Genomic DNA, 16,348 nt, shown 5'->3' with positions numbered 1-16,348 from the left:
ATATGAGCCGACGTTAAGAACTAAGATTGCTTTTCAATATCTGATCCACCTGGTCTATATTTCTTGGACGTCATTTACAGTTAAGTCTCTTCGGTCTGTGTTATTCATCCGGTTTGGTTCTCTTTTCAAGTGTTGAATTAAAAGGCAACAAGATTTGTTAGTTGAAAATAGCTTGTTCATGCCTGCAATTTCATTTTTTCTTCAGACACTTTTCGACTTTTTGAGGGCATACCAGACTAACATGTATGAATAAATTTAAAGCTCTCCCCATCTAGAATTCAGCTCCGAAAAGAAGTTCTAGGATTTCCTCGGCTTTAAAAAAATAAATTTTCCCGCCATACTTCATATTAGCCACATTTTTGGACAAATTCTTCCTTTCGATCATTTTCTGCTTTCTTGTGACCATTATAATGTCTTTTCTATAACTTTTGTATATTTAAAACTGTCTTTTTATAACAAAATTTAATGCTTATGAGACGTATACTTTTGAGCGTTTTTCCGGCATGTTATTCAATCTTTAGTGAATTTGCTCGTTTTTCATGTGCTCCTTATTGTGATCATTTTGCTTTTTTTAACTAGATGAGAATCGAGAAATCTTTTTTTTTCGACGCTGCCCATCGTTGCTTCTTAGTCCATATTATGCGTAAGTTATGGAAATTTTAAGAAATTTTATGTTCTCAATTTGATTACTTTATAGTCTTATGAATCATTTGAATATATTTTTTAGGAATTTCTTTTTCCTTTTAAATGACGGCGAAACACAATCCGTAGTGCTGTAATAGTTTAAAAACTAGGGGAGTAATTGTCCTTTGAAAAACTCATTTATTTAACCAAAAGCTGGCTCAATACTAAGATAATCAAGCTGCTAGAACTAAGTTATTCAAGTTTTTTAAATCATTTTTGCGAAAACATAAATTAGTATTGTTTCTGGATACACAATCCAAATTTTCAATATATATTTCAAACTGGTAGCAATATTTAAATATTTCCCCGGTTTACACTGCAAATTTAATTATACATTTGAGCACCAGTTGGAGACTAGCAAACATTGTCCAGAGAGGATCCAATGCAGCACCCTAGGTGCCAGACACGTCGGACCCAAGATGAGCTATTATAAAAGTAGAATAGATGAACTATTACTAAAGAAAAATAGCCCAAATGTAGCAAATGTAAGAGAAATAGCAATAACCAGAGTTTTTTACAGGTTTTTTAAGTTTCATTTCAAATTTTCGGAAAACTCCTGTCGTTGATTAAAATGGCTTTAACTCAATGAAAGGAATAAGTTTCTCATTTTGCATATCAATTAGTTCAAGTAACTGTAATCTTTTCGTAATTTTGACCTAATTGCTACAACAAGGAGATCACAACAAGGAGGCTCGGTAATGTGCGCACGCACGTAAGGTTCTGACCCCGCTCATCCACTGTTTTGACTTAATTGGCTACCAAATGATAAAGAGATTTAAGGCAAGTGGGCTAAAAAAGTTAATTTGGTCCCAAAAAAAGCCTGAATTTTTGAAAAATTTAGCATAAATTCTAGCCAAAAAACTCGGATCGAACAATTCAGCAACCCTCTTCTATCTTTAGAGATAAAATGAATAACACTACAGTTAACAATTTGAACAAATTTCAGCAAAAATGGCGAAAGTTAGGTCAGAAATACCGAAAATGTGAATAAAAACGGCTGAATTACGTCTAATATTCACAAAACTTTAAACCTCGATAACTCCCTATAAAAAGCGGAAATTGAAAAAATCTTTAATTCCATTTTCTACGCTGGATGAGCTTTTTAATGATACCGCTCACAACTCTCTACGATGATTATATCGATCGGCCAAAATTGTCTGAACAAAAAAACCCTTTTGAGTATATAGTTCCTCCCCCACTAAAGGGGGGTCGGAACAATCATACGAATTTTTGTATGGGATATTTATATTACTTAAAAAGAAATATCCAAGTAAATTAATTGTGGGTATTCCTTTTTAACCTTATATATCAAACAGATCTGTACGTTCTCGAATCAATACCATACCTCTTTTTTTTTAAAAAAAAATTGCGTCAATTTGTGCTAAAAAGGAATTGAGATTACAACGTTGAAACTTTTACATGGTTTAATAGTTTCGTCAATAACTGTTGCGTGCCTTATGGAGCTCAGTTTTCCCCTGATTTTTTCTACAGTTTTAACAGTTCAAAATTTCTTGACTGGGAAGTGTTGTGCTTTCTGAGGTGGCAATGCAATAAATCTTAGTTTTGTTTTAATTCAATTCTGGTGTTTCAAGGTTTCTTGAAATGAATGCAGAAAAACCTGTAATTTTTTCATTATTGTCTCTTAATAATTCCTCGTCTTTTTCACTTTTCACAGTACGAATAATTCGGCTGCAAAAGCTCTTTTAAAAGCGAAGAGGAAGACTCCCAGAGGACGGAAAAATCATGAGAGTACCATCATGGATATGTAATGTTTCCTGATAGTAATGCTTAATCTTGCGTAGAGTTCGTCTTATCTTGAATCGATAGATGTTAAATTGCAATGGTAGACAGTTTTGGATAATGGTAAAATGGTTACAATTTTTTTTTTACAGTTTTTTACAATTTTTACAAATTGTTACAATTTTTTAAGAATTACTTTTAAGAGCAATGTAGCGCTTGACGCTGTGTAATGTGTACTGTTTACTGTTGTTATTGTATCTTCTTTAAATTGCCTGCCCCTTTTTAAAAAACCATATTTGAGTTAAGTGTGGAGGGAAATTCGATAGTTTAGTATGTTTAGAGATATTTGTGGCCGCTTTCTTGGCCTTATGACTTTTTCAGTTATAAATTCTAATTTTTCTGTTATAAGTTTATTCATCCGAATATTGAAACATGATTTGGGCTATCGTCTCGCAACACTATAAATATTATGAGGGTGTGTTTGTTTGCATCGTTGCTACCCATGCACGAACTTTCACCTTCAAAATTTTCATTAGCTGTATTTTATGTTAGCACTAACCATTAGCTGAAGATCAAGAGATAAGACTTGTGTGCACATTTGTGAAATATGTCAGTCGACTTACACAAGGTTTTTATTGGTGATCAGGATAAATATTTCGGTTGGCTAATGTGAAATCCCGCGATTGAATTCAGCCAATTGAGTTCGAATTGGTAAATTGTAAATACCAAAATATCATTCTAGAGAATCTATTCGAACTGAATTATTCAGCAATCGGAATTATGTAATCATTGCAGTGTATTGATGCTGAATAACGAGTGGGTAGACCTCCAAATTATAGTGACGTTTCAGATAAGAATTGATCATAATTTATGAGCCCAACTGGAACAAAGAGTACAGTGAATTTAGTGCAGTGAACTCTGCGCCGATTCTGGTCATAACTTCTCGCGACTCTTGTGATCAAGTGAAGAAAGGAAGTGGCTGGTGTGATTAACTGAAGAAATTCATAAGTGTGAGTGGCTATATCTTGTTTTTGAAGTCCAAAAACACCCTATGTATACAATTAAGAGGCGAACCGGCATACAAGAGATGATTTGTCTAAGAAAAACATGTACTTGGGCTTTGAAATGGCGATGTATTTGCGTTGCATATGTAATAATTGTTAGTTTAGTCAGTTTTTTTTTGTTACCTTATCAGTTAATTATAAATTTTTTTTGGATCTATTCTGTTCCCCCCCCCCCCCCCCCAAGCTTAGTGAGCATAAATTTTTTATGACCCCCAGGCGCACGTGCTATTTTCTTATTACATAGTAACGTGCTATATAACAACATATAATTTGTAACTGGGGGTCATAAAAACACTGGGGGGGGGGGGGGCGAAACAGAATAGATCCATTTGTTTGACATTACGCAATGTTGCTTTCATTTGTTGTGTTAATTTTTAATATACCGTCAAATTATTAATCCTAACTACTGCTAGGGTGTGTGGGTGGTGGGATGGAGACAGTGCTGGAACAGCAGAGACGCTATCATGAGGAGAGGGAGAGGATCATAGACACCTGTGTGAATGAACAGATGGTGAAACATGAGTCACACATGGAGAAACTGGCATCACAGCACAGAGTGTATGAATTGAGACAGAGGTTGGTCTGATATCTTGCATTGTTATTTTCTGCTCGGGTACCTGGTATTTGAGCATGTTGTTTATTCGCTTTGATCAAGTTTCCACAATTTTACGTGCAGAAGCAATAAAGACACATGTTCAGAACACGTTTCAGTTTCCATTCCCTATTTCTACTTGTGCGGAGCTGGAAGTGTTAAATTCCACTTGATGAGTTCGAACTGGGGCTTCTAAGTTGGAATTAGACTCTGCTTTATTGAACTGGGAAGCAATTTTTAACAATAAAGTTGATAATATTGCATGCTAATATGTTTAAGTTTCTAGTATAAACAAACTTGCTTTGATGGAATCTGAAATCTATGTTTTTTTGTCTAGTGCTTGTCCATAATGTTCAACAGAGCCGTCATTTTTGTCAATAAAATAATTACTTTATTGTAAGAGTAAGTTTGTTCTGTAGTTCGCAGAAGTTAAAACTGTGAACAGATATCACGCTGAAATTGGGTACAGATTATGATATTCCCCGCAAGGTTAAAGCAAACATTCTGGTCTGAAAATTGGTCGAAAGATGAAAAGAATAAAATTTGCAGAAATGATAAATTTGTTGGAACTCCCCCTGAAGTGTTCTTTTCTCTCCATGTATTCACACCGTTGGTCACTTCCTTTTATTTTGTTATCTACATGAAAATACCGATCATTGAATATCGATAATTTGTAGTGAGTTGTAAGTACATGAATTAGAGAAAGGAATACTTATCTATTATTGATTCTGTATAATTTTTTGGTCAAAAAGTTTCTTTCTAAATCCAGTGCAATAAAATACTATTGTTGCAGAAAAATTTTGTGACTCAATATGAGTGGACCCTCAGAAATGCCAAGGATCAACTGTTATGAACATAAAAACGAATATTTTGTACCGTCCTCAAAAACAATAACTATCGTAGAGTTAAAAAAAGACAGAAGCAGCTCAAAAATACATGCCAGCTTAAGGTTAGTGGGTATCAGTTCTCCTATGATCTCATAATTTTTGTGGCTTTGGTCCGACCCCAATTAATGGGAGTAGTAATTATATGCTCAACCTGACTATTTTTTTGTTGAGTTAGTTTTGTCTGAGTGATGTATTTATCGTAGAGGGTTGTGAGTAGTATCATTAAAAAGCCCGTCAAAGGTGGAATGTTTAATTAAAGCTTTCCCCTGAGTTTCATCTTACGGCGTTGTGCGGATAATTGTTCTTGTTGAAAGTGGTTTGAGTTTTGATGTAGCTGTTGGTTTTTTATTGTCTGGAAACAGATTTGGTTGTCAATAAGAACATACTTTCTCGGATCTATAATGTGGCATTTTCAGCTCAGTGATTGTTTTGAATTAATACCTCGTGTTTTTTAATGCGAAATCTTTTTTAGAACATCTTCAGAGATTTGAGTTCCATCCATGGTTATTACTCATTTACCCTTGTTTTTTCTGTCGTTTTGTAGTTTATTGTAATTTTGGAACAATGTTAGGTGCTTTTGAACATTATTTGGTTAAATTTTGAATGATTTCGGTTAAGTTTTCTTTAAATATATGCCACTGTTATTCAAAAACCTTCAGTTTTGACCCATTCAGTTTTTGTCCTTTTCTGTGCTTTGTGTCTCATCGATATGGAGAAATTTGTTGTGTGCTTTTTGTCCCGATGCATTCTGTGTTTTTTTCAATATGATCTGATTGGGTTTAATTGTTTTAAGATCAATAGTTCGAAAAAAAGGTTCCACTCTATTGTATGGATTTTTTAGTAAATTGTGTCAAGATTTTTTATCATGCATGGATTATAACGGCTCAGTGAAATGAGTTCTGCATCCACTCAACCAAATCTAAACTTTGAATGTACATTTTTGTTGACTTGTAATTTAGTGTCTCTGTTGACTCTTATTGTGAGGTATTTTGCCTCTAGTTTTTTTAGTTGTTTTAGTTTCATCCAACGGTGTTTCCATTTTGATTTTGTAAAAATGAGTGCATTTTCGAGTTTTTCCATTGTTTATTTTTGTTGTCTCAATAACACGGATTTCAGTTTGAAAAGTAACAGAACTCACTGGCTCTCTAATGTAGCATTTTTCAGCTCACCAGAGTTTTCAGTTTTAGGTAATGTTCTTTGCTGTGAGACCATTTATTTTCAAAGAGTTTATTGAATCTGCTTTTAAATCTTGCGCTGAAATTTGGAGGATTTTAATTTTTGGTTTGCATCAAAGGTGCTAATTTTAAGTATTCAAAAAGAGGTTTTCGAACAAAATAGTTCCTTTTCCCCGAAGTTTAGAGAATTTTTAGCTCCTGTGAATAACATAGCCCTCCAGTTATGCTGGTACCAGTCAATTGTTTTTTTCGGAATTAGTTTCTGTTTCAACCTAGTAAAAAAACCTAGAAGTTTTGTTTGAAGCTTGAGTTTTTTTATCGATAGTTTCTCTTATTTTAAAATGACCTTTTATTTCTAGTTGATGGAAAAGAAATTTATTGCGGTCAGTATCGATCAAGATTTTTCCCTATGAGTTCTTTTGTTCCATGAAAATACAAGTTGTGCGACTTCCCGGAGTTTTTGCACAGTTCTCAGAAATCTGGGAAAATTTCAGCTGCTTGCCCCATTATTTATACCCTAAATTTGTACAGATAATTGATTTTTTTTCTAAAAGGATCAATGTTCAAAATCTCAATAGCCTTGACTAACAAAATTTTCTGATGAGTGTAATTTTTTTCTCATAAATATGTTTGTGTTATGTTGACCTAACCTTATGCTTTACTATTTTCCCTGTATTTTTTATGCTTTTGACTGATTGAGATTTTTCCAATTTCAATGAGCAGGTTTCAACTTAAAGGCAAGCAGAGAGTATGGGCCCGGAATTTTAAATCTTCTAATAATATTTTTTGGGTTAGTCATTCCTTATTCTATGCGTACATGACGTCATTGCTCTCAGTGTTATAGATTTCAACTCTTATTTCTGGAAATTTTTGAATTCAGCTGGCCAGGAAACCTCGAAAATGTTTTTTAAATTTCAGCTCTTGAAAATTTTCTCATTCTTTTGGCTGGTACCAATTTTTTGTCTCGTGTTATCACTCGAGTGTTAGCAATATAGATATTATTTCTACACTCGAAGATAAATTATTTTCGTCTCTTATCGAAACAAGGTGATTTTAAAGTAGGCCGCAAACTGTAGCTGGAAAGTTTGAAGAATGAAATGGAAACTCAAGAATTGAATTTGGTGGCTGAAGTTTATTTCTTCTCGTAGTTATGGGTCATTTGCTGTTACTCTTTAATTAATTCACCTATTGCTCTGCTTTTTATTATTTATAGCCGCAGAGCGTTAGCTGGGGCTATTAATGGCCTTTTCTTGGTTTTTTTTTACGATTCAAATTTTGTTTACAATTTGAATTGTATCATGGGGCTGTCTCTTAAGATCTTTTCACACATTTTCATGAATTTTGAAGTCAAATTGAAGCGATGATTTTGGTCACGCCAAAACAGGAAGTGTAGAGAAAAAGCGAGTGCTTTTGTGGTGTGAACTGTTTTCATTCTAATTTTTTAGTGGAATAAGAAAACGGTGTATGAAAAAAATTCGCTTTCTCGCTAGTGGTTTTTTTGCTCAACTGCGGCATTTTCGCTTCGATTTACTGTTTTATCGGTTTTTGTGATAGAATGTTTTATTTCTCAATTGGTTTTCCCAATCCAGTCGTAGTCCATTCTAGGTCTAGTTTTTTCTTTAGTCAATGAAAATGCTGTGAATTGTAGGTCAGGACTTGTCCTGCTATGTTTTTTATTTCGTCGTCAGGATTTTTGTTCTGACCATTTTTGTTCATTAGTTCATGCAGTTTTAACTGAATTGCATGCGTGACGTCATTTTTGACTCGTAGTGAAGTGAGTTTTTTTGTTCATTCGCGTGATTAAGGTTTTGGTCACACGTGACTTACCTCACTTTCAAAAATGACTTCCTCACTCTGAAATTGAGTTTTCTTTAATTTACATTAATTCAAAGATGTAAGGTCAAGTGAGTGTGTGACACTTCAATTGAAGGGTATTTGAGGGCAGCTAATAGAAGCGGCAATAAGATGTACAGATTCCTAATCAAAACTTAACCGCTCATTTAATAAAAAGAAATTTCCTTTTTGGTCTCTTTTATCTTTTTGAGACTGCAGATCTACGAAGCTATTGCGGCTATTTTCTGGCAATCTCCCAGCTATGTTCAGAAATTTACAGGCTTTTTAAGTTTGAAACGACTTGAAATTATCCATCCGACTAATTTTTAGGGGTGACGTTGTACGCTGTTTGAAAATTTTTTATGGCGGTTTCTCAGATTTATGAAATTATTCTGAAATTTTGGGAACTTTTAAAGCAATGCTGAATCCTCGTCGCTTTTAAATGCATTGCGTTCAAATGAAACGCTGCTTGGCTTTTCTGTTAACAATAACAATTATAATGGAATTTTTTTGTTTGTCAGATATATGCAAACCACAGGTCAGCTTGTTGACTTGTACAAAGATAGAGATGGATCGAGGAGAGATGAGATCCAAGCCATATCTGCCCCGAACGAGTTTGAAGAATTCTATTCACGCTTCAAAGGTGCGGTATGCAAGATTATATGAAATGGGTTCCATCGAAGTCTATTTAACCTGACTCGAATATTGGACCAGGCATCCTGATCCTGATTGCTTTTATTTAGTTACTAGTTTCTTCTAAGACATAAAACCATTACTCATCATATACAAAAAGTAATTTGCTTGGTATTTAGTGATATTTCAAAGTTTTTGGAACCAAGGAAAGTTTTCGGAACCAACAAAAAATAAGTTTTCAATGGCATTAACAAAAAATATATGCAAGTTGAAATGGGACGATACAGAGCTAGGAGCTTCGGAACTCCTGATTTTTTTTAGCTATCAAGGACTTCCATCGACGCCACCCTGGAGAGATTTCGATTCCGCTCTCAGTAGAATTTAATAACATGCAACTGGCGAGAGGAGATGCGAAGAAGTGTGAAGAATCATTACCTGTACTCTTCTCAGATGAAGAGGATTTTGGAAGGTGAGTGGACAAGTTTGTAAAATGTCCTTTCGAAAGCAAATATCAGACGCAGTTCGTGAACAGTACATGAACTATTAGGATAAGTGGATTCCATACAGCTACAGCGCAAGCAAACGTTCCAACAACTCCAGATGTACAAATGAACATCAAAATGCTTATATCTGCATGTTTGAGTTTCGTTCACTGCTTTAGGTACCTTGACATGAATGCTCTCCACCAGCAGTATCTTAACCTAAAAGGAGTGACGTACATAGACTACATAACATATCTAGCCTCATTCGACCGTCTGTTTGAGTACCCGAGAGAAAACAAAAACGCAGAGTACAAAAAATATTTAAAGGCAATTGTCGACTATTTCTACGATTTCTACACCCGTGCAATGCCCCTACATGACATCGAGGGCGAGATTTCGGCTTTAAAGGAAGATTTTGAGACTAAGTGGGCGAATGGAAGTTTTCCTGGATGGGGCAAAGATGGCTCCGGGGTGCTGAGTCAAACTGGAACACGTTTGGATTTATCTGCCTTTTCATCGCCAGAAGAATTGATGTCTTTAGGTGCGTTTCCTTGTGATGAGAGAATTAATAAAGAATTTTGCAAGGTTTTGAATCCAATTAACAAAGGATGTTTAAAGAGATGTCTGACGCTAAGAAATTTAAGTTATCCTGAAAATTCAAGGCAATAAAATGTATAAAATTTCAGTTTTGATCGACATAGTAACAGGTGCCTTAAACTTCAGTGCGTTTTGGATGTACAATTTATCAATTTGCCTTCCAAGTGAATTCAAAATGTTTGAATGCAAGAATATCTGGCAAATTTTCAATTCCCTGATTTCAAGGGTTACAATTTCACAAAAAGACTTGCATCTAGACTTTGGATTATGGTCCAGTTCCAAATGTTTGTGATGCCATTCCATCTATTCTAATTTCGCATTTTTTAAAGTAGAGATTATTCTGTCTATTTGGAATGTGTGAGAATATTAGTATGTTGTATCCCTTGGCAGAGATTATTGTCATCTTTACTATCAATCGTTTGCAAATATCACGCATCCTGAGTTGTGGGTATAATTTTTGTTGACAAACTATCGCTTTGAGCAGGGTTCACCGCCATTACTTTGATATCAAAGTAACTGGCTAACTTTGTCATATCCAATAACAAGAAGTTTGCTCACAAATACAAACTTGTTTTAAGTACAGTGTTTCTGTCTGGTCTATTTTGTAAACAGGGTTCACTATGATTAAAATGAAATTAGTCGGTTAAATATGCTCGTTTCCGTCGAATGTTTGAGCGGATGCAGTTTATAATAACGTAAACATTAATTAAATCGCACAAGGGTTCAAACCGCTGATCAATAAATTACACCCCTGTCTAAATCTGTTTGATGAGTTTTGCTTCTGCGAAGTGATGGGCTCGCTATTAATGACATCATTGTGTTTTTCAAAACCAAAATTTAGTCTTGGCTTTCTATCGTTTTTGTGATTTCCAAAAACTTTTGGGCTTGAAAAAATGTTGAAAAACTTTAATGGTGAAAGGTACTTTTATTTGGAAGACAATTTAACGTAGGATTATACATGATTTTGTTTTTAAATTGTTCCTGGGCGAAATTTGAATCAATTGATTGCAGCAGTCGTCTGAGTCCTTTATGCAAATTTTTTGCTTGACCGTTTTTGTCAATTCGATCGACTTTTACGCCTTCTTTTCGATATGACTTCTTGCGTTTTGCGTGATCTAAATTATCTCATTCAAAATTTTAAGCAGTTGAACTCAATTGGTTGCAATTCTATTTAGGCTTAGATGCCAGGTCTAATATTTATTGTTCCAAACCCCAAAAACTATTTAGGGGTTACGAACTTTATAGCAACCCTTCTTTTTTGTGAAGACAGGTTTGGCTGATCGATATCTCATTTGAGAGATACAGATGTGGTATCGGTTGAAATATTAAAAAAACTATTCTGAAATCTTTCACAAGTTGTTTTTAAACGCAAACTGCTTTTTTTGGTAACCTATTGGCAGACAATAAAACTGAATCTTTTTTGCTGTTGCGACATTCAGGAAATCCGCTTTTTAGTTTTGGTATTTGTTACGATTTACAATAGCCTTTGATACAATGACCTTCAATGCAATCCGAGCAAGATGAGGAAAACAATGATAATTAACCACGTGTTGAAACCAAGTATTCATAATTTCAAACGATATTATCAAATTCACTTGGTCTTTTCGAGCTTGAGATTCTAAAGCATAAAGCGTTATAATAAAGCATTTCTCAGCAAGTGATTCAAGTATTGTTGCACCGCAACATTTGGTCCGCCGACAAATTGGTTAAGGATAAAATAGTCAAAGCATTAGGCACCAAAAGCATTAACTCTCAAAAATTTTAGCAAAAAATCTAAAAGGGGAAACTTAAAGGGGAAGTTAAAAGCGGACCCCTCACTAGATAACAGATCCCCCCTCATGTTATACAAGTTGATTAACTTGCATAACAAGGTTGATTAACCTAATTCTGAGACCCGGTAAAGTTATGTAGTGGGAGAACTATCTCAAGGGTTACAATTTTTTTTGAAACTTCGGAGACAACAATCTCTCAAATCTCGCGAACTCGAAATTTTTAGTTTCGGTTTGCTCTCCCGAAGTAATAACAATAAGTTCGCGCGCAAAAATTGGCCCCATTTTTCGAAGGGGGGATTAAGTGCAACCCGATTTCCCATCTTTTGCGTTCTTTTAGTGTGTTTTTAGTTTTCAGCACAGCAAAGTCCACGAAAAAGATACGAATGAAGACCAAGAACAAAGACAAGAAAAAGATGCCCTCAATGGCAACAGCAAGTCAAAATGTCCAATCTTGAAATACAGAAACAGTCGCGGGGATCACACCGCAGCGTTGCTACAAGGTTAAACAATGAGGCTGAAAATATCATGTCAAAAGATCTAGACACCATTTCAGAAGCAGACATCAACAGGCTAAATCAGGTAGCGACACTTCTCACCCGAAAGCAGAATTTTCTGGTAACTTTGAACCAAGAACTTCAACAGAACTTGTTGGAGGCGGAAGCACTGGACAATTATATTCTGGAGTCCGAGGAAGTTGATGACAAGTTCACACAGAACATTGATGCAATCAAACGCTTAACGAAACGTTTTGAGGGACCTTCAACGGCAGCATATACTTCAACGCCATCTACTTCAACGCTCTCCGATGCTATGAGGAACTTCAAGTTACAAAAACTCAATCTGCCAGTATTTTCGGGTAATTATATGGAATGGACTTCTTTGATTTGTACAAAGGAGCAGTCATCGACAACAGTTCTATTCAAGGAAGTCAGAAGTTGCAGTATCTGAAAGCATCTGTAAAAGGCGGTGCCGCCAAACTGCTTGCCTCGATACCAGTTACCGATCACAACTTCGACATTGCTATGAATACTCTGATAAACAGATACGAGAACAAGAGGATCATCATTCGCACACACCTGCATTCAATTGTTTCGTATCGATCACTGACAACCGATAATGACAGAGACTTAAGAAATTTAATTGAAGCAATGGAAGAACATGGACTTGCCTTGCAGAATTTGGGAGAAACAGTCAACAGTCAAGACATCTTTTTTATTTACTTGATCAGTGAGAAGCTGCCTACAGAGACAAGAAAACAATGGAAGCTGTCTTCAAAAGGCAAGGAACCTCAAAAGTTTGCAGAGCTCAGACTTTTCTTAGAGGAATGCGCACAAGCGCTCGAGGCAACAGGGCCAAATGGATTATGAGCGACAAAAACTCAAGTGAACGGGAATCCACGACATTTGCACACATATTTGGCGACTTCCGAGCAACAACGTGAATGTTGTGGAGAAACGCACAAAATTTTCAAATGCGGAAATTTCAAGAAGCTTTCAAGAGAACGTGCAGAGCTGATAAAGGTTAGAAAACTCTGTTTCAATTGTCTGCGACCGGGACACATCAGAAGATTGTGATGGATCGAAATGCAAGCAATGTGGTAGAAAGCATCATACTCTTCTTCATCTTGAAAACATTCACAACAGAAATACCAACCAGCAAACAACTAGCGGAACAACCAGCACTCAAGCAAATGAGAAACAGAAGAAAAACGCTACAGCAGCAACAGCAATTGCAAAATCTAAGGATGAAAACAAGTTCACAGGAGCTATGACTCAACGAACTTCAGAAGAAGTCTTTCTTCAAACCGATTGTTTTCGTTAATGTTCACGGCGAGACCATTCTACTTAGGGCAGTTCTAGACTCAGCTTCACAAAACAAACTTATAACTGAATCAGCAGTACAACGGTTACTATTGAAGAAGAAAAGCAGCAACACAAAAGTTTTTGGACTAGGTGGGACGGTGCAAGACAAAAGTCGCGTGGACCTTCTTATCTCATCAAGGAACTGTCAACATTAGTGCGTCAATTTTGTCAAAAATGACTGATAATCTACCATCACGGTTCATTGACACCAGCCAATGGGAAACAGTTAAGGAGTTGGAGCTCGCTGACCCAGATTTCAACACGCCGTCATCAATTGACCTCTTGATCGGAGCATCTCATGAAGATATAATGGTTGGCAACAACCGACTAAAGGAGCCTACGTTTGGAATAACATATAGGCTATCAATGTTCGGTTGGGTCGTTATTGGAAGGGAACATACAGACAAAACCTATACAAACGATCTACAGACTTTCTTTGTTTCTTCAGAGCCAGAAAATTTGCAGCGTTTATGGGAAATAGAAGTTCCAGCAGCGTAGCTTTGGACAGCCGAAGCAAAACGCTGTGATGATCACTTCAAGGAAACAACTAAAAGCAGCCCTGAAGTTCGCTTCATAGTTAAACTTCCCTTCAAGAACGAGACAAAAGCATTGGGAGATTCATTTCAACAAGCCAAAAAACGACTCCGCAGTCTTCTATTCAGATTGGAAAGACAACCCAACCTTTATAAAAGACACGCAGAATTCATTGGAGAGTTCTTTCATCTCGGACACATGGAGAAAGTTCCAACATCAGAACTTATCAAGCCTGTCGAAAACTGCTACTATCTTTGTCGTCATTGTGTGTCTAAAGAGTCAAGCACTACCACCAAGCTGAGGGTCGTTTTCGACGGATCCGCAAAGACTACAACAGGAGTATCTTTTAACGACAGACTCATGGTTGGACCAAAAATTCAAAGACCTTTTCAGCATTCTTGTTCGATTTCGACTGCACCAAGTAGCACTTTCTGTGCTGATATTGCAAAAATGTCCAGGCAAGTGGAATTGGACAAGGAAGACCAAGATTATCACCGATTATTGTGGAAAGATCCCAATTCAGAGGCGATTGAAACTTATCGTATGACTCGGGTAACAAACGGCATTGCTTCTTCGTCTTTTCATTCAATTCGACCACTGCAAGTTCTTGCCGAAGAAACAACAGGCACTAAACTTCGTTTGTCACTAACAACTGATATGTATGTGGATGATCTAATTACAGGATGCGAAGATTCAAAAGCCGAAGAGAAGCTCCAGGACGCCATTATTACGCTTCTTGCTTCAGCAGGTTTTGATATACGGGAATGGGTATCTAGCTACTCAAAACTTGTATCAAGACTAGCTGCCGCTTTCAAAGAAACGGAAGACGAGAAGATAATTGAAATTGAAGACTATGCCATTAAGACGCTTGGGATAAGGTGGAATCCAAATTCTGATCAATTTGTATTCACAGTAAAACTTAACAAGGGAGCTCCATTTACTAAACGGCAAATCCTCTCAGAAGTTTCACGTTTATTTGACCCACTCGGATGGCTATCACTAACGACTATTCAACATAAATCCTTTGTTCAACTGTTGTGGATGGACAAGCTTAGTTGGGATCAACCTTTATCGGACCCAATTCTACAGCAGTACCTGCGACGTCGAGCACAACTGAAGGATCTTGAAAAAAGTAGTCTTCAATGCAAGGTTCTCAAGCCAGCCAAGAAATCAGATTTGCAGATTTGCAATTGCACGTCTTTTGCGACGCTTCAACTACAGCATATGCTGCTGTCGTTTTCATCAGACAGGTGACGGACAACTTCATTAAAACAAAAATGCTTACAGCAAAGACAAGAGTTGCACCAATCAAATCAGTTTTTGTGCCAAGGTTGGAACTTTGTGCTGCCCTGCTAGGAGCTAAGCTTGTCGAGGCAGTGACAAATGCTATTAGCCATGAACGGTTTCCCAATCCGAAGGTTTTTGCGTTGTCAGATTCTACGGTTACAATTGCCTGGCTACAAGATTATCTGAGGAGATGGAAAACATATGTCGCCAACCGAGTATCGAAAATACAAAAAATTATTCCAGCCAGTAGTTGGAAATATGTTCCAACAGAAGACAATCCAGCGGATTGTGCTTCAAGAGGATTACCAGCAGCTGATTTGTTGAACCATAAGCTTTGGTGGAATGGACCAGAGTAGTTGCGGCAACCTGAAAACGCCTGGCCATCACTTGACATTTTGTCTCCTACAGGAGAAGAGACCGAAAAAGAAGTAGAGGTACAATCTGAAAACGTGACAATTATTTCATCAAAAGAAGATAACGCAATTTTATTGATGATAAATCGGCATTCGTCAATTCATAAAGTTACAAGGATATTTACGTATGTCCAAAGGTTCATCAGCATTATCAAGAGAAGAATTCAATCTTCAAAGTGAAACAGCGGACAACAAAATTGTCGAAAAGCAAAAAGCATGCTCATCAACGCCAAACGAAAGGACTGATAGTAATGAGTCTACGTCTCAACCAATGATCAGGACTTATAATTCAGTCTCCCTACAAGGGAAAGATTTATACGAAGGAAGACTTCAACTGTGCAGCTTCACACAGCGAAACTTTCTTCATGAATACAAGATCATCAGGAATCAGCCCACTGAAGATGCAAGCAACAGCAGCAGAGATGCAACACAACAAGACGTTCAGCAACGTAACAAATTCACTGGACCAGAGGGGGTTGGTGGTATAGGTAGGGCCTGGGACCCAGATGCTTACATCAACACCAGGATTGTTAAGGGCACGGGGATTTCTTTACTTACCAATACTCCTCAACGTTCATGTAGGGCCGGGGCCCAGGTGGTCCTGTCAGCGTCGTTGGCGCAGATGAAGATACAAGCTCTTTTTCTACTAGTTCCCTAGGTATAGGTAGGGCCGGGGGCCCAGGCAGTCTTGCCAGCTCCGGGGGCGCAGGTGAAAATGCGAGCTCAGTTTCTACTGCCAATTCCTTAGGTACAGGTAGGGCCGGTGGCCCAGGTAGTCTTGTCAGCGCCGGGG

At 36.8% G+C, this 16,348-nt stretch overlaps 1 protein-coding gene across 1 annotated transcript in view; it reads left to right on the top strand.

Moving 5' to 3' along the window:
• Positions 1–3,245: 3,245 nt before the first annotated feature.
• Positions 3,246–16,348, top strand: part of LOC142344370 (splicing factor 3A subunit 3-like) — a 50,383-nt gene continuing 37,280 nt past the window's right edge. The window contains exons 1-5 of the mRNA XM_075395963.1: positions 3,246–3,434; positions 3,902–4,064; positions 8,497–8,618; positions 8,930–9,077; positions 9,270–9,631. Of these exons, the coding sequence (XP_075252078.1) occupies positions 3,919–4,064; positions 8,497–8,618; positions 8,930–9,077; positions 9,270–9,631 (778 nt within the window). The 5' untranslated portion in view covers positions 3,246–3,434; positions 3,902–3,918. The remainder of the gene's footprint in view (positions 3,435–3,901; positions 4,065–8,496; positions 8,619–8,929; positions 9,078–9,269; positions 9,632–16,348) is intronic.

Source organism: Convolutriloba macropyga, chromosome 8, assembly GCF_964194025.1.
Source record: "Convolutriloba macropyga chromosome 8, txConMacr16.3, whole genome shotgun sequence".
NCBI classification, from domain to species: Eukaryota; Metazoa; Xenacoelomorpha; order Acoela; family Convolutidae; genus Convolutriloba; species Convolutriloba macropyga.
Note: the sequence above shows the minus strand (reverse complement) of the source record. Positions and strands in the feature narration are given on the sequence as shown.